This window comes from Mustela lutreola, chromosome 12 (genome assembly GCF_030435805.1).
Source record: "Mustela lutreola isolate mMusLut2 chromosome 12, mMusLut2.pri, whole genome shotgun sequence".
Lineage (NCBI taxonomy): Eukaryota > Metazoa > Chordata > Mammalia > Carnivora > Mustelidae > Mustela > Mustela lutreola.
Window position 1 is genome coordinate 32,553,455 of NC_081301.1, and position 24,628 is coordinate 32,578,082.

The 24,628-nt window shown below is 45.4% G+C and overlaps 1 protein-coding gene across 5 annotated transcripts in view; it reads left to right on the plus strand.

The window, feature by feature from the left end:
* Positions 1–9,967: 9,967 nt before the first annotated feature.
* The window catches only part of TBC1D2 (TBC1 domain family member 2), a 51,453-nt gene continuing 36,792 nt past the window's right edge, over positions 9,968–24,628 (plus strand). The window contains exons 1-3 of one of the 5 annotated variants that reach the window (XM_059142092.1): positions 9,968–10,624; positions 14,824–14,962; positions 20,663–20,810. In XM_059142092.1, the coding sequence (XP_058998075.1) occupies positions 10,250–10,624; positions 14,824–14,962; positions 20,663–20,810 (662 nt within the window). In that variant the 5' untranslated portion in view covers positions 9,968–10,249. Of the gene's footprint in view, positions 10,625–14,823; positions 14,963–20,662; positions 20,811–24,628 lie in introns of those variants that run through there. The other 4 variants (XM_059142091.1, XM_059142093.1, XM_059142094.1 and 1 more) reach the window with 4 other exon arrangements.

Below are 24,628 nucleotides of genomic sequence, written 5' to 3' on the forward strand. Positions count from 1 at the left end.
TCAGAAGTAACTGGATTCCAACGAACCAGAATATGTCTATTAAATTTGTTTTAGATTACCCTTAAATACAAGTACAGCCTTTTAAAATTGTACAGATTTGCACACCTCTAAGATTCATCCATGTCCTCGCCTGAGGCTCTAAACCCCAGTCTGAGCCCCTCTGGTCTGGACAGAGTGAATAAGGGATCCCTCCCTGTACTGAAAGGTAGGTGAGCCAACAACATGGGAGAAGCTACAGCAGAAACAGAACTCTGCCCAGGTTGCCCATTGCCCAGATTCCCGCACCCCCCACCATCCCTGACCACTGAATCAGGAACACCCAGGCCTCCAAGATCTCGTAAGACTCTGCCAGCCCAGGGCAGAAGAAGCACGATGGAAGGAACTCAGCCTTCTGGAGAGAAATGCCAGCCTTGGATACGATATTCACTGCTTAAAAATGATCAGGCTGGTAAAAAATGGAAAATAACCAAATGCTATCAACAGAACAGAAAAAAAAAAGTAACATAATATATGCACAGAGTGGGAATCGTACAACAGTGAGAATGCGAAAAAATTACAACTATGTGTGATAATATTAATGGATCTAAAAAAAAAAAAAGCATGCAGACTGAAAGAGGCCAGACATAAGAGGATGTACTGTAAGATTGCAATAGCATCCAGTTCAGAAATGAGCCAAACTAATCTATTAGACATCAGAATAGCAGTTATCCCTGGTGGTGAAAGTTACAAGGGGTCTGAATTTCTTTCCCTGCCATCATTATCTCCAGTTCTGGCATGCGGTTTCTAAAGGGCCGTTCTGGAGGATGCAGAACTGGATAGGGACAAGCCTAGAAATCATGGGGACACAGTTAAAGGAAGATTTGGGGGCAGCGGGAAAGCCTGGCGCGACAACTATTACTCTCTGTGGGAAGCCCTCACAAATAAGGGACTGTCTTACTCCTCGTTGCTCCAAAGTTGCAAAGGAGGACAGACTTCAGTAAATTCCAGGGAGACAGCTTTGGCTCCAAAAACCTAATAGTTTGCATAATGGAAGAGAGGAGCCACCCCATCTCTAGAAGGGTTCAAATGGGGAAGCTGGAGAGAGAATTCCTCCACTAGGTGAGAGGCTGGAATGGATAAGCCCAAAGACCTATATTTCATTGGTTGCAGTCTGACAACGTGCATGTCTTACGGGGGAATCAGATATGTTCACTTTGGTTAGCAAGTGGTTTTTATCGTCATCATTATTATGTACATAAAATCTGCATTTCTAGTTTTTTTTGAAAAGTACAATTGAGCTGATTAGAGGTACTTCTTTATATAGGTCATATCGTCTTTAGGTCCCCGTAGCCACACCACGCCCTATTATTACCCAACATCAAGGCCAAGTGTCAATTGATATTTATCATCCTGATGCTCTGGGGTTTTTCTTTTTTCCTTATACCCAGCCCACTTCACTCCTGTATATCATTACCTGTCTTCTCTCTATAGGCATTTGAATGGATGACTTTTGCTATTTTATGGCTCTCAACCTTCATTTGAAACAATGGCGTATAGCTATGTTTATCTCAATTCTCCCTCTCTCGCCATGCTCCCTGAAGATTTGCAGTACATGTGAACAGCCCCCAAAGGCCTTCTTCACCCTGCCCTGGAGCTAGTAGGCTCCCAATAACCCAGTGGAAAGAAGAAAGGCAACCCCTGGAATATGCTTCAGCTGGTGGGTCATGGAGCCATACCACCTCTCCAGGACTAAGATCATTTTCCATCGTTAAATGGACACTATTCGTCATTGAAGGGACATTGCTATCTAGCCAGCTCCCGTTTGAGAGACTCAGGGCCCCCTGTTAGTTAATGAAACCAACAAGAAATAGAAAAACCTTTTTGTCTGCGAGCCTGAAATAAAAGTAAGAGAGTTTGGCCATGACCAGGATCAAACTGTCTGTTGGGAGGTCTCTGCTAGCTCAAAGGACCTATGATTTGTAGAATTCCTTCTGATGTGAGTAGCTCTCACTTCTTAAATGCTTCCTATAGATACTGTTTAAGCACTTTACATGGTATATCTCACATAATTGTGTAATAACACTACAGGAGAGTTATTACGATTATTCTCTGTTATAGAGATGAAGAAACTCAGGCACAGAGAGTTCAAATAACCGGTCTGAGGTCACACATCTAGTGATGATGGAGCCAGAATTCAAATTCAGACCTTCTAACTCCAGGTACCACCAGGATTTGATACTTAATGTCCCAGAGGGATTTCCTCTGCCCACGCATTATATGATGGTGCTACACTTCTTGCCAAGCATACCAAGAACATAAAACACAGACCTCTAGTTTTCTTTTCCTCTGGCTTACAAATTTGTGAAAATTAAACTAAAAAATTCCCTTACATTATTTGATTCTTTAAACTATAAAATAAATTAAAAAGCAAATTTATCTGGGATAAAAGTTTCTCTGGCAGAATTTGATTCACATTCAAATTCAAGGAATTTGAGATGGAATATAAAATAGAAGAGCTTTCAGCATCCACAGAGTCCAGTCATTCCTTCAAGATTCTTTTATTTTTTTTTTAAGAATTTATTTATTTGAGAAGGAGCGTGTGCACACAGCATGGGGGGCAGAGGCAGAGGGAGAGGGAGAAGCAAACTCCCTGCTGAGCAGGGAGCCCTCAAGACTCCTTGTGGAGCTTATGCTCAAGACCTCAAGATCATGACCTGAGCTGAAGGCAGAGGCCCAACCGACCAAGCCTCCCAGGTGTCCCCCATTCCTTCGAGATTTTATAGCTCAATGCTGTCAAACACCTGCTGGACGTGTGGGGCCATATCTCCATTATGTTCAAGCGTGGGAACTTCTACTGACGGGGTGAACATTCATTACAGTGATCCTGTCAGGTAAGTGGGGGCCTATTTTGACCTCTGAGATTGTGTTATATGATGAGGTATGCATGCAAAACTAAACATTGTTTCTCTAACTCAATATTTTACAGGAAAACTGCCTGAGAATCCTATCTGCAAATGACTATGGGTTTAAATGAAACTAATTCCATTAAAAACCTATGTATCTGAAAATCATATGTGCCAAATAAACACAAATTCTTTGGGCTTATCAGTTGGAAATTCTATTACTCAAAAATAGGTCTATTAGAAAGGATATGATAATGTTTTGCTGGCCAGAAAGCCTAAAATTAAGAAAATATATATTTCGGGATGCCTGGGTGGCTCAGTTGGTTAAGCAGCTGCCTTCGGCTCAAGCGTCCTGGGATCGAGTCCCATATTGGGCTCCTTGCTCAGCAGGGAGCCTACTTCTCCCTCTGCCTCTGCCTGCCATTCTGTCTGCCTGTGCTCACTCTCTCCCCTCCCCTCTCTCTCTGATAAATAAATAAAATCTTTAAAATATATATATATATATTTCAATAAGACTGTACTCCTACCTTAATAAGAGAACTGAAATTATCTTGTAGTACGAGGAGGAAAAAATGTGACAAGGAAGACAACTTCAGTAACTGGAAGCTTAATGTTCATTAGTGCATGTAATAAACCCTTCTATTGAACACAAATATATGATTTTGTTGATAGAAAACCCATTTCTTTTGCCTTCACTAAATAAATGGGTTGAAGGGATCTGTAAAATACATTGACTTTATGGATGTCAGATTTTTGGAGTGCCTGGATGGCTTAGTTGGGTGAGCAGCTAACTCTTGGTTTCGGCTCCAGTCGTGATTTTGGGTCCTGGGACCGAGCCCCGGGTCAGGCTTCATGCTCAGTTTGGGGAGTCTGTTTAGGGATTCTCTCTCCCTCTCCCTCTCCCCTTCCCCCTGCTTGTTCTCTCTCTCTCTCTCTCAAATACATAAATAAATCTTTTTTTTAAAGGATCTCAAGTTATTAACCTGCCTGTATGGGATATGTTGTAGGGGAAAAGAGTATTGCGTGGTACCTCTTTAAAGCCCTTTGACAAAACTGGGAACACCCAATATACCCAGGGGCAGTACAGCACAAATGCCACAAGGCGTCGCTTTCCAACAACGACTTGCCCTGCCTGCAGTTACCCATATTCTCTGGAGAAGGAAGAGGAGAGAAGAGGGATGTTAACAGTATTTTGATGAAATAACCAGAAGTGCATCTTTTAGAATACACTGCAATTAGTGTATCCAGATCAAAGGAAGTTTCCCTATACTGAAAACCTCAATTTTTTTTTTCCTTTTTATTGTATTTTCCTCTGGAGCAAAACTGAGCCTTGGTATTACTACAGATTAGTAATACGGACGTGGAAATTTTCCATTACCTCTTGGTCTTCACAAACATTCAGTGGGATTATCCTGGAGGTGGACTATGATACCTATATTACAGACAAAGAAACCAAAAACCAGAAAAGTTGTAATTGGCCAATGAAAATTCCAGTGGCCAGGCTTTCTGACACCTGCCCAGCTGGGAACCCTATTCCCCGCCCCTCCCCCACATCCCTCAGAGTAGAGGAGCTTGGGAGCAGGGCGTGACTATTTTGCTTTTTGGAAATGAGTGTAAATATGCTAGACAAAAGTGTCTGATATGAATTTGTACTTGTTTATGTTTATAAAAGAAGGCTTCAGAGAGTTTTCAGGGGTGCTCTAAGCCACTTTGGGCTGTGTCTAGGATGGGTTTCCAAGGGAGCTCATTTTGTTGTTAGAAGTGTGTGTGTGTTTGTTAGGGTTGCCAAGCAAAGTACAGATTGGGTGGTTTAAACAAGAGAAATTTATTTTCTCACAATTCTGGAGGCTAGAAATCCAAGATCAAGGAGTCAACAAGGCTGATCTCACCTGAGGCCTGCCTCCTTTGTAGACAGTCGGCTGTCTTCTCCCTGTGTCTTCACAGGGTCTTCCCTGTCTGTGCCTGTGTCCTAACCTTCTCTTCTTATAAGGACACCAGTCCGATTGGAACCTCATTTTGCCTTAATTACCTTTTTAAGGGCCCCATCTTCAAGAATAGTCTCATTCTGAGGTACTGGGGGAGGGAGCGGTGAGGGCTTCCACATATGAATTTAGAGGAGACAACACTTCAATCTGTAACAAGGTGGAAAAGTTGAAAAATCTGCATTAGCCTTTCCAACTCTCCACCACCACAATGACAGCGTTCTAGTCTGGGTCCTTAACTACAACTTCCAAGAGTTGGATGTTATGGATTTCTTTCTCCAAGAAAGCTCCTTAACTTAATCTGCTTTTTATATGTGACTCTGATTGTTTCCTGTAGGAGTAGAGCTTGAAGAAAAGGTTTATGATCTCCATTCTTATATTTTTTTCTTTTTCTCTTTTAAAATTTTTTAAAAGATTTTATTTATTTGACAGAGAGAGATTACAAGCAGGCAGAGAGGCAGGCAGAGAGAGAGGGGGAAGCAGGTTCCCTGCTGAGCAGAGAGCTGGATATGGGACTTGATCCCAGGACCCTGAGATCATGACCCGGGCCAAAGGCAGAGGCTTAACCCACCGAGCCACCCAGGTGCCCCCTTATATTTTTTTCTTTAATGCTCTCCATAATAAGTGTAGTCACCCTCTGTCATCATACAAAGTTATCACAACACTATTGACGATATTCCCCTTGCTGGACTTCTCAGCCTTGTGACTTCTTTATTTTACACCCAGAATTCTGTATGATCCCCATTCTTGAAGCAAGGAATTATATTCAACTTTGGAGTAACTTAAAAACAGGAAGAGATGGGTACTTATGAGTGCACTTTTCTAAGGATTTAAATTCTAATTTTTAAACTTGGAAAATATAGAAAAGCAATAAGAAGAAAATAAAAAGTATTCACCACCCCCTAGAGAAAATGTGACATGATGCATCATCTTTCCAATCTTTGGTACATATACAAAATATATGTAATACATGTATAAATATATATTTAAATTGTGTGTCTATGTGCATATGTATATGTATACATTTTTTAACCAAAAAGTAACTCTTGTGAAAATAGTTTTGTGACCTGCTTTGTTAACCTAATATTCTCCATAACATTCCATCTCCTCCTACAAAAAGTTCTTAATTGTTACCTAGGGGAGCTTCAGATTTTTGGACAGTTGTATTTCTTCCAGTTTTTTGAAGGAGTTAAGTACTGCTGTGGTGAACATATTTGTAAACATTTGTGACTTTTTTTCTTATGACGAACTGTTACAAATGGAATTCCGAAAACACAAGACATGCAACTCCCAGGACTTTTGACCTCAATTGCCAAGTTATCATCTGGGTTCCTCGGCCCAATTTCCACAACTCTCCTCCAATCCCTCCTCTAGCAGACTGACCTGGCTGTCGTCCCCACTCCAGGGACAAAGAATACAGCCCACCCCCAAAAATATATATATATGACCAATATTATAGGTCAAAATCACTGAAGTGTTTGAAAGATTTTGCCCTTTACACATTTAGTCTTTTGTTAATGGATTTTTGATTTCTCCACTATTTTCATTACTTCTTTGGCTGAACTGACTTGTCAATGCTGCTTATAAATATTAATTCAGTATCATGTGTTATAAATGTGTTTCAAAAAATTTTCTCCTTTTGTACTTGTCTTTTTAGGCAGTTTCTGATATTTTCTGGTACACACATTTGGAATATTTCTAAGGTCAGGTTAGTACTCTTTCGCTTTCTGTGTGCAGTTTTGTTTTGTTTTGTTTGCACAAGCACGGGGAGTGGCAAGCACAGGGAGAAGCAGGCTCCTTGCTGTAAAAGCAGCCCTCCAGCACCCAGGCATCATGACGTGAGCCAAAGGTAGACACTTAACCCACTGAGCCACCCAGCCATCCCTGTGTGCTGTTTTTTGATATTGTGCTCTTAAAGGCCTTCCTTCCCTCTAACCAAGATTATATAAACATTTGCCTTTATTTTCTTTGAGTGTTTTACGGTTTCACTTAAATTTTTTATTGTAAAATATACATAACAAAATTTACCATTTTAACCATTTTTAAGTGGAAAGTCAGTGCCATCAAGCACATAGTATTCTATAATCATCATCACTATACATTTCTAGAAGTTTTTCATCATCTTGGAGACTCTGTATGCCTTAAAAAGTAATTCCTCATTTCTCCCTCCCAACCTCTAGTAATTTCTATCACTCTTCCTCAGAGAAATTTGCCTATTCTATTAGCTACAATTCTATTACCTAAAATTACCTCTATTACCTATTTTAGGTAATAGGCAAAATGCCTATTTTAGGTAACTTATATAAGGGGAATTATACAATATTTGTCCTTTTGGGTTTTGTTTATTTCACTTAGCAGAATATTTTCAAGGTTCACTCATGTTATAGTATATATCAGAATTTTATTCCTATTTCAGGCTGAATAACATTCCATTTGAATGGACATTATGGTTTCATTTTTATGCATAATTTTCTAATCTATGTAAACAGTATTTTGAATACTGTGTTAGGTGAATATCTAAACTAACTTCTTTTTTTTTTAAAGTAGGGGTTTTTTTTTAAAGATTTTATTTATTTATTTGACAGAGAGAGATCACAAGTAGGCAGAGAGGCAGGCAGAGAGAGAGAGAGGAGGAAGCAGACTCCCTGCTGAGCAGAGAGCCCGATGCGGGACTCGATCCCAGGACCCTGAGATCATTACCTGAGCCGAAGGCAGCGGCTTAACCCACTGAGCCACCCAGGCACCCCTCTAAACTAACTTCTTAAATAGCTCATCATGTCCCCCACTGATTTGAAATTCTAGCTTCATCTAAGAAGTTTCATCTAGCTTCATCATGATATTTTCAATACCATGTGTTCTCAATAGGGACAACATCACCTGCAGAGGGTTGAAAATTGGTTTCTGGGGTACAAAAGAAAATCTTATTCTTTTTATGTTTGTCAGAGAGAGTGCACACGCACAAGCAAGGGGAGTGGCAAGCACAGGGAGAAGCAGGCTCCTCACATGTATATCCTCACTCAGACATACATGCAGTACATAAAGAGATACACATTATATCTGTGGGGTTAAAATTTTATGGGAGGTGATGAGTAGGGGAAAAGTCTGAAAAGGCTCCTCTAGGGATAATAATGGGGGGAAAGGTTGAGAAATCCTGTCCTGTACTCTATTCCTACACTTATTTGTATGTTTTTCTGAACTTATTTGCTACATTGATGTGCCTGTCCCTGTACTAGAAACACTAAATTCTTTTGTTCTTATCATTCTGTTCATTTCCTTCCTAGAAAGTATGAGAATCTGAGGTCACCATGATCATATACTTTTACCTATCAATGGCCTGTCTCCTTGGACTAGAATGATAGCTCAGTGGGGTCTGGGACTTGTCCTGTTCATCACTGTGGCCCTGTATTTTAAATGATGCCTGGGAGAAGGCACCCACAAAATACTTTTTGGTTGAATTAATAAATTTGAATATCTAGTAGGTCAAATCCTTTCTAAGTCCTTTTCTTTTTTTCTTCAAAAATTTGGCCACTCTCACCTGTTCATTCTTGGAAATTACCTTTAGAATCATTCTAATAGACTGTAAATAATCTTATCAGCTGCCCCCACCCCAACACCTGCCAGAAGGTGGAGCATCTTGTGGTGGGGCCTCTGTGATTCTATTCCAAAGAACAGAGTGTTGAAAGGGGAAAATGGTGACTTTATAGACAAGAAATCTGGCAGAAACCTTCTTAACTAAGTGATGGGAGTTTACCATCACCATGTGCATATTACACAGTTGAATATTATGTGATGAGAGGAGCACTTCCGTGGTAGTCTTCCCCAAAACCCATCACCCCAGTCTAATCATGAGAGAATACCAGACAAACCCAAATTCACAGTATTCTACAAAATAGCTGACCAATACCCTTTGAAAAATGTCAGGGTCAAAAAAAAAAAAAAATAGTAAAAGATGAAATACGTCATTGTTCAGAAGAGACTAAGGGAAAGTGATGCGGAAATGTGGAGTCCTAGATTAGATCCTGGAATATTAGTGGGAAAACTATTTTTTCAGATTAAGTTGTGTATTTGAAACTATTATATTCTTTCAAATATTGATCATTGTTTAGCTAGAAAATCTAGAACAAGATATACTATTTGTTTTATTAAGAAACTGTGGGGACGCCTGGGTGGCTCAGTTGGTTAAGCAGCTGCCTTCGGCTCAGGTCATGATCCCAGGGTCCTGGGATCGAGTCCCACATCGGGCTCCTTGCTCCGCGGGGAGCCTGCTTCTCCCTCTGACTCTGCCTTCCACTCTGTCTGCCTGTGCTCGCTCTCACTCTCTCTCTCTTACAAATAAATAAATAAAATCTAAAAAAAAAAAAAAAAAAGAAACTGTGAAACACTGTGTACCAACTATATTTCCATAATAATACATTTTTAAACTTTAGAAATAGATGTTGAATTTGATCACACACCTTTTTAGAAAATACATTTTTGATCAAATATCTTTTTACAAAATATTAAGATGCTTGCTTTAGCACTACAGATGTGGGGTTTTTTCCTAGTTATTAAAATATCCCTGCATCTCTCAAGTAACTCCTTCTAGATATACTATATAATTCTTTGTAAAACACTGGAACTGGTTTGCAAATATTTTAAAGATTTTAGCATCATCATTTAGCAGCAGCCGGGCCTGGGCGGCTCGCGGAAGGAGGCAAGTAGGAGCTGGGACAGATGCACGGGAGTCCCCAGCAGTCAGCGAAGGGTCACCAAGGTGCTAAACTCTCCGGATGGAAGCCTGCGGGAAGGGCCCCAGACACGCGAGCGCCCGTAGCTGCGCCGGAAGTGGCGTCATCGAGCCGGCGTCCCTCGCAGCCAATGGCCGGGGAATGCGCCGTCCGGTGTAAGCTTCCCTGCACCTGGGGGTAAAGACAGACAGCCCTTAAGGCGCAAGGAGGACCATCCTTCTAAGTTATTACGCAAGCTACCGAGGCAGCTTAGTCAGAGACAGGTGTCTCTTCCCGCTTCTCTGCCCCTAAGCTAGCTCAGTGACACCACGCCTTCAACCTGAGGGCCCCCTCAAGCTTCGCAGCTGCCCTCACTAAAGACAGCTGACAGGCGTGCAGTAAAAGCCGGAAGCAGGAGGAATGGGCGGTGCTGGCAGAGGGCGTCTTGAAGGCGTGGCCTGGCTGCCGTGAGGTCGGACGGGGCGTGGCCAGCCGCCCCACCCGGGCTTTCAGTCAAAGGCGCGGTGAACCGCCCCGGTCCGCTTTCCAGCCGTCTCCTGGTCGCTACTGGCCCCGCCCCCGCCCAGATTTCTCCTTCTTGGGAAGCACCCCCAGAGTCTCTGAGATTTGGCCCGAGTTGGCTGCTGGCCTCCAATCGGTCTAGCGGTCTCCAGTGGCGATGGAGGGCGCCCACGAGAACCCCGCAGAGTGTAGCTCCTCCGCCCCCAGCTCCGAAGAGCCTGCCGGCTCGGCCAGGGGCCCCGAGGTGCTGCCTCGGGAGGAGTCGGAGGGCTGCGCCCGTCCCTTGGACGCGGCCCCCAAAAAACTCTGTGGCTATCTGAGTAAATTTGGCGGCAAGGGGCCCATCCGGGGCTGGAAATCCCGCTGGTTCTTCTACGACGAGAAGAAATGTCATCTGTATTATTCGCGGACCGCGCAGGATGCCAATCCCTTGGACAGCATCGACCTCTCCAGTGCGGTCTTTGACTGCAAGGCCGACGCCGAGGAGGGGACTTTTGAAATCAAGACTCCTAGCCGGGTTATTACTCTGAAGGTAAATGGGGCAGTTTTTTCCGTTTTCAGCCAGGGTGAGTTCCCAGGGCACGGGCGGGCACGAGTGAGTGGTCACAGTAAATTCACTGAAACAAGGATCACAGACCTTGATCTCCCCTAGTGAACCCTGGGTGGCCAGGGATTAGTGCATTCCAAAACGCAGTCACACCCATTTCCTCACTGGGTTCCCAGACAAAGGCGGAAAAGGTGGGGATGATGTACCCATACTAGAATGAAGAAACTGAGTCTTGGAGAAATGAAATGACCAGCCAGAGGTCATGCATCTCCAGAGTGGTGTAGCCCACATTTGGAATCCCTGAGTCTCTCCACCTCTCAGTACTGTATCAAAACTTTTACTTTTTGGTTACTCTTAACTTTCTTACTTGGGGCTGAAATATAGCCAAGATACGAGCTGTGCAATCCTCTCATGGCCCAGATTCTAAATCACTTTTCTTGTTATTTTGGCCAAGGGGACTGAATGCTTAGCAAACTTTGGCGGAACTAGGAGATAAAATACTTAGGTTTCTTGGATCAGCCTAGAATGTTCACAGAGGCATGTCTTAACGTGTTTTACCATCAGTTGGTTTTGTTTTAATATCACCTTTAACTGGGAGAGCCATGTGCTTTAAAAACAGACAGGCTTGGATTCAAATTCTACATCAGCTGCTTACTAGCTGTGTCACCCTGTCCAACCTACTTAACCTCTCGGAATCTAGGTAGTTTGTGAGATTTAAAACAAGGTGTGTAAGCATCTGGCACCTGCAAATTGTTGAGTTAATCCCAGCATCTAGATACAGCCTAGCACCTAGTAGGTGCTCAATAAATTCCTGTTTAATGACCCCATATGGTGATAGAACCATGGTCATAATGTGCATGTCAAGAGGAGGTGCCCCAGAACTTGAGTGGAAAGACAAATCTGGGTTCAGAGTTCTGGGATTCACATTCATCCGAGAAGACTGTGCCAGCAGACAGCCTCCCCAGCCCCACCCTGTCTTCCCACCTCTCCACCCCCACTTCCAGCTAACTGGGCATCTGCTGAGCCCCTGCATATAGCCTGTAGTTTCAGTTCCCCTTTAATGGCTGGGCCTGGCTGGTGACCAGGCTGGGGAAATCAGATAAAATAAGGCAAACCTGGAATTCCAGGCCGGGGAAGGCAGGCATTTTGGAGGTCATGTGGTTCACGCATGCATCCCTCCCACACAGGCTGAGTACTGTCTACTGGATCTCCAGCACCTGTCTTTTACTGTTCCCTTGATCTGTGTGTGTGCCTGGTTCTGTGCTAAGCCCTGGGGCATGGAGCCTAATCAGACCTGCCCCCCTGGTTCTCAAACAGCTTACAGTTTGCTGAGGGAATTAAGAGATTGACTAGCACACAACAGTGAAATGTTCTGTAGAGACGCTCTGATTAAGTCTGTACCAGCCAAGTGTGGTTCTGCTGAGTGGAAGAGTCTACCCAGGAGGGAAGCATAGAGAAGAAAATGACATCTGAGGTCTGAAAAACGGGTTTGGTTTTCCACAAGTAGCTAAGAGGGAGGGTATTCCTGGCCATGAGAGCCCCATGAACAAAGACAGGAAACAGTGTCCTGGCCAATCACAGGAGCCTGGGTTACAGAGGGGCCCAAAAGATGGAGTGGGAGAGCTGAGGCCCAAGCATAGAGCATTTGTGAGTTAGGCCTGGGACCTTGGACTTTGTCCTGTGGGCTGTGGGAAATTGTTAAAGAGCTTTAAACAAGGAAACTCTATGAGATTAGAATGTTTAGAAGACTTATTGTGGCTGTTGGGTAGATAAAACCTTAGAAGGCAAGGCTGCTGGTCACGAAGTCCATCAGGAGGTGGTCGGGAGAGAATGAGCTAGAGCTGTGAGCGGGGGAGGGAGACCAATGGGGGTGACTAGGGATGTGAGGGAGGAGGAACGCAAGGGAGGAGTTGGGTAGCTGACTGTCCAGTTGGGCCAGTCAGAATAGAGGGAGCCCAGGATGGGAGGCTGTAGGACACCCACTCAGTAGACTCTTAAATTCCGAGAGGATCGACCATGACACGTATAGTAGGTGCTCAATATACATTTGTCCAGTGAATTAATAAAATGGGGTATTTGGGTATGGGCTGGAACTTGGCAACACAGGGTCATGGTGAAGCCCTGGGAGGGGCTGAGGTCTCTCAGGGAGAGTATGTAGAAAGAGAAGACTGGTGGGCATCATTTTATCTTATATGGTACCTCCCTGACAGGCCTAGGGCCTCTTTCATGGAGCCCCCGGCCTCGTACAAACCTTATCTGTGGACCACTTAGAATGGGGAGCCTGCCCTGGTTGCCCATAGCAGGCTGCTCTTCTCACATGGCCTTGTAGGCAGCTCTGTGAGGCTCACCATCCACTCCCAGTGAGCTGCCTGGCTCCTTTGGCCCAACTGACCCCAGGCCTTCTCTAGGGAAGCCACAGTCTCCTGACCATAAATGACAGCAAATCTCTGGCCTAAAGGGGGAGACCCGGGTTCTGGGACCAGCTCTGCCACCACCTGCCTAAACAACTTCAGAGCCTTAATATTCCATCTGTAGAAGGGCAGGTCCTTCTTGAAGGATCCAACTATGGAATAGATGGGAAATATAGGTATTTGGATCATCCAGGGCTGGGAGATTAATGACCAGCATCAACCATTGCCTTGTTTGGGGTACCTGGAGGGTGCCACTGTGTTGTTACTGTATGCATACGGCCTTCCAGTTCCCAATCATATCCATGATTTTGGTGTGTCCCCGAAACAGAGGAGGGATTCTTTCCACTCTGGTCCAGGGATTCCTGGACCCAATTCCAACATGGCACATGGAGGGTTCCCCCACTGCCACTCCTACCACAACACCACGAAGTTCTCTCTCTGTCTCTCTAAGTAGGCTCCATGTTCAGTTTGGGTCTCAAACTCACAACTCAAGAGTTGCATGCACTACTGACTGACACAGCCAGGTGCCTCCAACTCAATTCTAACACTGTCTACCCAGAGACAGCCTCAGATTCCACAGCTTAAGGGCTCAGTCCTACAGGGCTTCGCCCACACCTCATTGCAGAGGTCAGTCACAAGCCCCAGACTGTTACTTTTGTGTCTAACAGCTGGCTGCAGATTGGAGTCTCCAGTGACCTCAGGTTCCATTAGTTTGGTAAAGCAGCTCCCAGAAGTCAGAGAAACACTTACTTACTTTCATCACCAGTTTATTAAAGGGTGTGAGAAAGGATACCAGTCAACAGGCAGATGCACAGAAGAGATGCACAGGGGAAGGTCTGGGGAAGGGCAGGAATGACCGCACCCTCTCCAGATGCGCCACTCTCCCCACATCTCTGTGCTCACCAGCCCAGAAGCTCTCCAAACCTAGTCCTTCGGGGTTTTAGGGAGGCTTCATTACACAGTCATGATGGACTAAGTCGTTGACCATTTTCCCATTCAGCCTCCAGCCCCTCTCCACTCCTGGGAGGAAGGGGGTGGGACTGAAGGTTCCAGGCCTCTAATCACATGATCAGTTCTCCTGGCGACTAGCTTTCCATCAGTAGGTCACCTAAGGGCTTTCCAAGAGTTACTTAAAACAACAAAAGTCACCTTCTGATCACCCTTATCCCAGGAAATTCTAAGGGATTTAGGAGCTATGAGGCAGAAACTATAGACAAAGATCAAATACATATGAAAAATATATTTTTGGGCATTTGAATGACCAGATATATGTTTCTTATTAACCACAATATCACAGTAGGTTAAGACAGTGTGATGTCACACAGGGAGATGGTGATTGTGCCAGGATCCCCCCTCATCCCCGGCCAGAACTTCAAAGCTCCTTCCCTGTCTCTTACCACCCCCAAATGCCCTTATTGAGTGAGCACACACTGAACTCCTGCAGTGTGTCAGCTGCCGCGCTGGGCGCTTCACCTTCCTGACCTCACTGCATCATCCTACCGGCCCTGTGACAGGAGTGCCGTCGTCACCATAGCACAGATGAGGAAACAGACCCAGAAAGATTAAGGAACCTCAGGATTTGGGGCCGGAGCCTCCTTTGCTTCTGTGGCCAAAAAGCAGGTGGTGCTTCAGAGGTGGGCACCCCTTGGCCGTGACAACTTTTTTTTTATGGGAGGGAGAGAATTACGAAGCCTCCCATGGTCTTTCCGCGTCTCAGAGCCAGTGCCAGGCCAAGGGCACAGGGCCATACTGATTAACCCTTGTGCTCCTTAGGCTGCCACCAAGCAAGTGATGCTGTACTGGCTGCAGCAGCTGCAGACGAAGCGCTGGGAGTTCCACAGCAGCCCGCCCGCGCCCCCTGCCGCCCCCGCCACCCCAGCTGCCAACGGGCCCACCTTGCGCCTCGAGCCAGGTACCCAGGGGGTTTGCCTCCTGCCCATACCCCCAGGACTCGTGGGGACCAAGCCCTTTGCTCCTGTTGGGAGTGAGCAGGAGGAGCCTCTGCTAGAGCAGCCAAGAGCCAGGGGGAAGAGTCACGGTCAGGCAAGACACAGCGTAGCCTCGAGGACAGGGTTGGGGCTCTGAGGCCAGGATGTCTGTGTTTAAATCCTAAGCTTATGTGGTCTTAAACAAGTAGATTAGCCTTTCTGAGCTTCCATTTCTTTCCGTATAAAATGAGCTTCAGAAGTCCTGCCTGCTTCTCAGGATTATTCTGAGAATGACATGAATCCATACACCTGGAGTGCTTAGAGCAAGGCTGGCATGTTGTACAAGTTCAGGAAACGGCAGCTCTTATTTCGATGACTGTTATGGGACGTTCTGGAGAAATGAACCTCGCACAGGGCTGCTGTGAGGAGGGTTAGTGAGAAAATGCAGTTATCAGTGCTGCTCCTGACATGCGTGCGTTTGTGCTGCAGGTTGGACAGATGGCTGATTTTAGCCAGAGTGTTCCCCTCGGCAGAGTCCTTCACCCCCACGTGGCCCGCAAGGGAAGTTTTTTGGTTCCAAGTCCTAGGACATCCCTAGCGCCAAGGAGTGCTGGAGCTCCCTCGCTCCCACCCCCACGCCCCACGCCGTGGCACAGCGGCCATTTGGCAGGCAGGCTGAGAATCCGGACAGACCACCCCCAGCTGCTCTCAGAACAGCTTTCAGTCTTGTTACAGCTTCGTGCTGCCGCGTGGTGACAGGCGGCCAGATAGGCTAGGGCACGACTTGTGGCCAGGAGCCTCTAGACCTCTGTACTGGGCTGTTTTAAATGTCCCCAACCCAGCTTGTCCGCCCTTGACCCTCTGCCCCCCCAGCTTCCTTCCTCTTGTTAAATGATGCTTCACTTGCTCGGCGGCTCCCAGATCAGGGTGCCACCCTCGCCCCTTCAGCAGTCTTGGTGAGCCAAGCCAGTCAGTCACCAAGCTGGCCGTGTCTGCCTTCCGGCCTCTGTGCCAGACCAGCTCCTGCTCACTGCCGGTGCCTGAGGGCAGGCCCCAGCTCCCAGGGGGAAAGTCCCAGCAGCCTCCTCGCCCCTGTCCTGCGTCTTGTGTCCTGGCCTGGCAGCTCGGACCCGTCCTCCCTGCTGTGGCCTGAGTGGGCTTTGTAAAATGAGTGCTGGAGCCCTGTCCCCTTGCATGGCCCCCCACCACGTCCCTGGCCCAGCTTTTCACCACAGTGCTCAGGGCTCGTCCCCCCTTGCTTCACCTCTGCCTGCTCCCCCGATGCCCGCCTCACGCTGTGAGCTTCGGCAGCACCAGAAGTGTGTCTGCCTGGCAAATTCCTGCTTATTCTCTACAGCCACACTCCAGTGTCGCCGCCTGCTCTTGCCAGCCTCCCCTTGGAAGCCTCCCAGCACTTTGCCAGCTGGCCTCTGTATGAGCCCTCAATACTTTGTTCACATGGTTCTAACAAGGCCTGGCACGTTGTGCCCTCATTATAGCATCCTTGTCAGTCTCTGCCCTCGGGGCTGGGGCCTATGTCTTTGTCACTTATGTCCCTGCTACCGAGTACCCTGCTGGCACATCAGATATTTGTGAGCAAACGCATTGGATTTTGTAATTAAATGAGGAAGGGAACGCAAAACCCTTAGCCTCATGCCAGCACATGGTAATTGCTCAATGCATAGTAGCTGTCCTAATAAAGTTGTTGTTATATGTGTACCAGTATAGTACTACACTTAAAATAACAGCTATTTTTTTATTGTCAATAATAATTATCAGTCATTTGCTCCAAGAGCCTGCTGGGTGTTTCATGCTTTTAAGGGCTTTCTTTGGAGAAGGGTTTCTTTGTGCTTCTGTACTTGCATTCCACCGTCCAGTCCCCATCGGCCAGAGAGCGGAACAACCCTGGCTGAGTGCACAGCCGCAGCCTGACTCAACACAGTTGCTGGAGATCAGCCTCTGATTAGAAGTGACAAGACACTCCCCCTGAAAACAGAATTCTTGTATGTCTGGAACTAAAGTTGGAACTGAAATTGCTTTGGGATCCCACAAGTTCTTCTACTGTGCTGAACCCTTTTGAAGCTCTTGAATTCTGTGGCTGTGGTTTAGCGCACTTAGCAGTCCTCTCCTGGGCCAGCCCCTGCTGGAGACATGTCCGGGGAGAGGACACTGTCCAAGAAACACACAGGTGGGAGACGTAGGAAGCTGGGATATGGTCTTCTAAAACCTTTCGCCTACCACAGCAAGCCTTCACCCTCCCCGAACAGGTCCCTGGAAAACCTTCCCAGCCCCCACACCCCAGAAGACATTTCTAGACTCATGAGCAAGCTGGGAGGCCCTGGATTAGCTGCTGGGAGCAGATTGCCCCACCGCCAGTCTCCACCCTTCCTGGGAGGAAACAGAGCCTGCTCCCAGGGTAGTGAAAACCAACTGACTCACATCTGACTTTGAATCACAGACATTTCATCTTGTAAGAAGTGTCCTCTCACTGCCGTTGAGCAATCTGCAAGGCATGTTCTCTTCTCTACAATTTTTAAGTGTTTATACCTTTATTTTATGCTTCACCTAATCATTGGTCTCCACAAGAGCTGAGAAAGATCAAGGGCAAAGCAATTTATAATTTATATGTTGCCAGAGTAGGACACAATTTACACTAAATAGCAATCTTTTAAGTATATGTTATCATAAAAATATGCATACCACTTACACAGTTCTAACACAACGCAACATGTTATCCAATCCTCACATCAATGTTATATGGTAGTGTTGTTCTCATCTTACAGAAGACAAAACTGAGGTCCACAGAAGCCAAAGGAGGTGTTCAAGTTCACAGAGCAAGAAAGCATCAGCACTGAAATTTGAACCCTAGTTTGCAGGCTCACAACCCTCTCCTTAGGCTGAGGAAGCAAGGCCATGTCCAGTGCTGAGTGGGGATGTGACCTGCTGGCCCAGGCCCTTTTCACTAGGCAGTGACTTCCTACTGGTGATAGAGCAGTGCCTACAGCTCAGGCAAAGGGAGGATTACAAATAAATGCAGCCGAAAATTCCTTGTGTGGTCTGCTCACTGATAGTATTTCTCCTCCCTGAAGGCATGACCCAGACCAGAGCCTTGGGTCATCAGTTCTGTTTCTTGAAGGAAGTGCTGACCTTCACTGTGCCATCGCCACCGTAGCCATCCCTTGAAGACCTTGCTCTGGAGGCTGCTGCCTTCTGGGGCAGCCTCTCCCTTTTGGAACCCTCTGCCTGTCACAAAGCCTGCTCTGACAAGCCACGTAGTTTTAATGGAAAAGCAAGGAACTGTGTTTGAGTGCAGGGCTCTGCTGCCGGCTATGTGACCCTGGCCACAACAAACCTTCTGAGCCTCTGTTTCCTCCATGGTAGGTCCAACCAGTGGTGACAGTTACCACCGAGGCCTAGTTGGTGTGACCTCAGAGGACATTTAGAGCCACATGTGGAAGTTAAAACAGATATTGGCAGTTAGAGGAAGTCCTTGCCAAGACATTAAAATCTTAGACAAATTGACCATGTTTATGTGCTGAATGAGGGAGAATAAAGATGGCCAAAGTATTGATAAACCAGAAGACCTTAATTATTTTGAATCAGCTCAAGGTCTGGATTAAAGACAACTTTTTTGAAAGATTTAAGTCCACAGAGTGGGGCTTTATGGTTTTTAAGTATGTTCATATACTTTATCTCTGCAGGAGACAGGGTGGGGAGTATCCTTCCTGTTTTAAACATGTAGAACCTGAGGCCGGAGGAGAATATATGATTTCCAGCCTGATCACAGCACCCTTCCAACACAAACATGATCCGGCTTCAGGTCTTCTAACCCCACAGCTGAGCCCAGGTTCCTTGGGGCTTCTGTTGAATCCCCCAGGAGACCCTGTGTGCCCAGCCAGATGAGATCCCCTCTTAGCACTCCCCTGCGCATTTGTCCTTCCTAGCCCTGTCTCCTCTCTGGTCCCTCCCAGCATTCCCAGCACTGGGTCTGGAACCCTTTGCTGCTGCCTGTACTTACCCAGAAAGACCCTCCCTCACTCCTTTGGCAGGTCAAAACCCGGAAAACTCTCTAGGCCCTTCCTCCCAGAAGTCTTCCCTGACTTCAGGTGAAGCAATCTGTCTCAATCCCCTAGGACTCCCCTATGCTTTGCCTGGCCTGCCCTCCAGCTTCCGCTCACTTCTCCCTGCTCCTTAAGCTAGAAGCCTCCTACACCTTTGATTATCAAACTTTCTCCAGCTCCACCCAGAAACATCAGGACAGATGCCAGAAGTGTTTGGTGAGAGAGTGAACCGAAGAGAAGAGCTCAAGAGAATGTCTTGGCCTTTCCCACTACTGGCCAGTCTGCCGGATGTGAGCGAGCCTAGTAGGAAAGAAATATATTGATTGCAAAGTGTGTTTGTGAGTAGATTAAATAGCTCCGCTGGCCCCTACCATTGTATTTAATGTTTTTGCTCCCACACCCTGTTTGCCGATGGAGTGCAAAAATAAAATTCCCACTTCCCCTACATTTTTCACCTCCTTAGGAAGAGGGCTCGAATGGAAGGTGTCAGCTGCCGTCCACATCTCCGGAGCCGCCTGATCCAGATCCTGCCATCCGATCAGTGGCCTTAATTCTCTTCTGCTTTTTATAACACTCAAAACCAGCTTCTAACTATTTCACCTGCTCTCTCTTACACATCAAATATGTTTCCTTAGCCTTGAAGTGTTCCTTAACATTAAATGTTTTGAAGCACTCACTGTATAAGAATCATTGTTTAAGCAGATTTATAAAACCTAGAGAAGAAGAAGAAAAAGTACCCATAATCCCAGCACCCAGAGACAGCCGGTATCTACATTACATTATGAGCCCCCCCGCCAGCCTGCCTTGTATTTAAAAATATTTCAGATCATCTAATACAAATGGCCTGCTCTGCTTTTTGGTACTCCACATTGTGAACTTAAAACCTCGATGCTATAAAATCTCCTTATAAACTTCTACTTTTGATGAATATGTATTATTTTTCTGCTTATAAAAAATAACCCAGGTTTACTGTAGGCAGTTTGGGAAAAAATACAAAGCAATAATGAGGACATCCTGCTTCTGATCCCACCATGCACTTTGACCTCTGTTCATACACAGAGTGCATTTCTGTGAGACTTCTTTTATACAACTAAGATCTTGCTATAACCTCAGTTTATATTTTTATATATAGATATAGATATACAGATGTAGATATAGATATATCCCATGCCTAGTCCTTGTGTTCTTAAGCATTCTTCATTAGCATCCTTTTAAATGGCTGAGTAAAAATCTGTTTTCTGAAGGCATCGTGATTTATTTCACCTCTCCCCAGGTCTTTACTTCCAGTCTGAGGGAGTTATTTCCAGTTTGAAGCCAGGCAGGGCCAAGATGAACCACTTGGCTCATAAAGCTTTGTCTGCATGTCAGCTCACTTTTTTAGGATGGATTCTCAGAGGTAGAAGTATCTGCAGTTCCGCATATTTTAACGGGGTTTTCAGGAAGACTTTCTCAGCAAGATGCTTCCTTTTCCTGGGAGAACATTTGATGAAAAGCCTGCCTCTTTGGCTGCTCTTTACCTACAAGGAAGGCTTGCTCGGGCGGGAGGGAGCCCATCGCACCTCTGTCTATTATGTCCAAGTACAGTGAACCAAGCGGATGACTGCCCTTTGCTTCGTTCCCCAGAGCAAGAGGAAGCGGAGCTGGAGGAATTCCTGTGCCCTGTGCAAACGCCCCCCGGGCTTGTGGGTGTGGAGGCTGCCTTGCAGCCCGCACCTGCCATGCCCTTGGCCCTTCAGAACATTTCCCTCAAGCATCTTGGAACTGAAATACAGTAAGTGCGGTGGAACGGAGGTGCTGGCCAAGCTGCACACAGCCCCTTCTTTGGAGCTTAAAATGATCTGGTGTGATCCCTGCAAGGAGGTGGGCCTGGGGAAAGGGTTAGGGGCTTCATTTTTAATTCATCACATTATTACTTTAAAATACTACATTTGTTGTTCTGGTTTTTTAAAGTAGTGCATATATTTTTTTAAGATTTTATTTATTTATTTGAGTGCGAGAGAGAGTGGGGTGAAGGGCAGAGGGAGAAGCACACTCCCTGCTGAGCAGGGAGCCCAGGGCGGGACTTGATCCTGGGACTCTAGGATCATGACCTGAGCCAAAGGCAGATGCATAACTGACCGAGCCACCCAGGTGCCCCAGAGTAGTGCATACTCTTTGTAGGAAATTAGAAACATCTCGAAAGGTAGAATTTTCAATTACCCATGATCCTATCACCCAGACAGCATTCTTAGCCTTTGGTATATCTCATTCCTCTGCAATTTCTGTATACCTCCTTGCCTAACTGAGATCCTACTGAACGTAACATGATGATAACATCAAAAGTGTCTTCATATGGGAAATGCATCAGATTATTCTTTTTTTTAAAATATCTTTTTTTAAAGATTTTATTTATTTATTTGTCAGAGAGAGAGAGTGCACAAGCAGGCGAAGTGGCAGGGAGAGGCAGAGAGAGAAGCAGGCTCCCCGATGAGCAAGGAGCCCAATGTGGGACTTGATCCCAGGACACTGGGATCATGACCTGAGCATGAAGGCAGCGGCTTAACCCACTGAGCCACCCAGGCGCCCTAAAAAAAATTTTTTTTTTAAAGATTTTATTTATTTATTTGAAAGAGAGAGATCACAAGTAGGCAGAGAGGCAGGCAGAGAGAGAGTGAGGAGGAAGCAGGCTCCCTGCCAAGCAGAGAGCCCGCTGCGGGACTCGATCCCAGGACCCTGAGATCATGACCTGAGCCGAAGGCAGCCGCTTAACCCACTGAGCCACCCAGGCGCCCCCCCCTAAAAAAATTTTTATAGAAGTTTTATTTTTTATCACGATAAATGTACTCTCCAATCTTCATCACGTATTTCACCCATCCTGCCACCCAGCTCCCCTCTGGCAACCACCAGTTTGTTCTCCGAAGTTAACAGTCTGTTTCTTGGTTTGTCCCTCTTCTCTCTCTCTCTCTCTTTTTTCTTTTGCTCATTTGTTTTGTTCCTTAAATTCCATGTATAAGTGAGATCATATGGTATTTGTCTTTCTCTGATGACTTATTTCACGTAGCATTATATTCTCTAGCTCCATCCATGTTGTTGCAAATGGCAAGATTTCATTCTTTTATGTATATATACCACTTCTTCTTAATCCATTCATCTGTCAGTGGATGGACACTTGGGCTGCTTCAACAATTTGAATATTGTAAATAATGCTATAACATAGAGGTGCATGGATTCCTTTGAGGTAGAGTTTTTATATCTTGGGGGGCATATACCCAGTAGCGCAATTACTAGATTATAGGGTAATTCTATTTTTTTATTTTTCTGGGAACCTCATTACTGTTTTCCAGAGTGTCTACATCAGATCACATTCCCACCAATGGTGCAGGAGGGTTCCATTTTCTCCACATCCTCATCAACACTTGTTGTTTCCTATGTTGTTGATTTTAGCCATTCTGATAGATTATGAGTTGATATTTCATTGTAGTTTCAATTTGTGTTTCCCTGATGATGAGTGATGTTGAGCATTTTTTCATGTGTCTATTGGTCATCTGGATGTCTTTTTTGAAGAATATCTATTTGTGTCTTCTGCTATTTTTAATAGGATTACTTGGTTTTGGGGTGTTGAATGGTATCAGTTCTTTATATATTATGATACTAATCCTTTATCAGATATGTCATTTGCAAATAGCTTCTCCCATTCAGTAGGTTGCCTTTTAGTTTTGTTGATTGTTTCCTTTGCTGTGCAGAAGCTTTTCATCTTGATGTAGTCCCAATAGTTTGTTTTTGCTTTGTTTCCCTTGCCTCAAGAGACATATCTAGAAATGTGTTGCTTCAGCCAATGTAAGAGAAATTATTGCTGTGCTCTCTTCAAGGATTTTATGGTTTAAGGTCTAACATTTACTCTTTAACCCAGTGATCCTGTTTCTCTCTTTGGCATGTACCTGTCCAGTTTCCCCAACACTATTTGTTGAAGAGACTGTCTTTTTCCCATTGCTTATTCATTCCTCTTTTGTCAAGATTAATTGACCATATGATTATGTGTTTATTGCTGGTTTTCTATTCTGTTCCATTGATCAATGTGTCTAATTTTTTTGCTAGTATCATACTATTTTAATTACTACCACCTTATAATATAACTTGAAACCTGGAATTGTGATGCCTCTAGTTTTGTTTTTCTTTTATTAAATTCACTTGTAAAATGTGTAACTTACTATATGTCTATCGTATCTCAGCTACTTTTTCATTTGTTATTCATTATTTATACAATTTCCCACAAGTAGGATTTGTTTTAAATAGTTCATAAAAAGATAGCAGTTATGGCCTGAGCTTTGGAGACAGACTGCCTGGATTCATATCACCAGGTGCTGCCCATGGCAACTTGTTTGATTTCTCTGTGCCTCACTTAAATTGTTAGAGAAGTAAATACAACAGTGCCTGCCCTACACGATTAGTGTGGGAGTTAAATGGGCCAATGCATGTGAAGTGCTTTAGGACTGTGCTTAGCCATGATAAGTACTTTATAAAGTACTTATAAATATTGTCTGCTGCTACTGTTTTTTTTATTGTCTACTGCTATAAATATTGTCTACTGCTACTGCTGCTATTGTTTGTTTTTTTTTTAAGATTTTATTTATTTATTTGACAGACAGAGATCACAAGTAGGCAGAGAGGCAGGCAGAGAGAGAGGAGGAAGCAGGCTCCCTGCAGAGCAGAGTCTGATGCGGGGCTCGATCCCAGGACCCGGAAATCATGACCTGAGCCGAAGGCAGAGGCTTTAACCCATTGAGCCACCCAGGCACCCCTGCTGCTACTATTGTTAATCTAACTGAAGAATAGGAAGCTCTTGAGAATTTAGATGGTACCCAATACTGAGCCTGTTGAGGTGCTTATTTTCTGTGGACTTCAGATAGACTGGGACCTCTTAGGAAGCAGCCTACATTGTTCCCTGGACTTGGATTAGAGACCCCTGGCTCTCTGTGACTCAGAGCATTTCCCTGTTAACTTCGGTGTTTGAAGTCCTTCCAGTAGCTAGGAAGGTGGTGATGCTTGCAGGAGAGAAGCAGGTTGTAGGGAAAGACGGTGAGTGTCCTCCAGGGCCTGCTGGCTGGAGGTAGGACTGCCCCTGTGAGGCATTTGGATAGAGAGGCCCAGAACTCAGGAGAGTAATCTGAGCTGGGGAGAGAGACTTGGGGGTGTCAGGCATGGGTGAGCTCCCAGGGTGAGTGGATAAGGAAGATGCCCTGCAGGGGATCTTTCCTCAGTGGGAACTGGAGAGAACTGGGTACATTGGGAGCCCGCTGTGGGGCAGAAGGGGCTGCGATACACCCATCCAGGTTGTATCCAGTGTAGTCTCACCAAGCTTAAGCCAGGTCTGTGCAATGAAGGCCACAAACAGAAGTGGAAGAGAGAACATGCAGAGACAGAAAGGAAGGAAGTTTCAGAGGATCAGTTCGTTACTTCCCTCCCGACATTTGTAATAACCCACAGAAAATGTGAGGAAAAGGTGCAAGAAGTGGGCTACTTGCCATGGGCTGCTGCTAACAGCCCCAGTATGATCGGGATTGCCCTTGTCTCCTGCACCCTGGGCACTGGCTGGTCTTAGAGCTTGCTGTG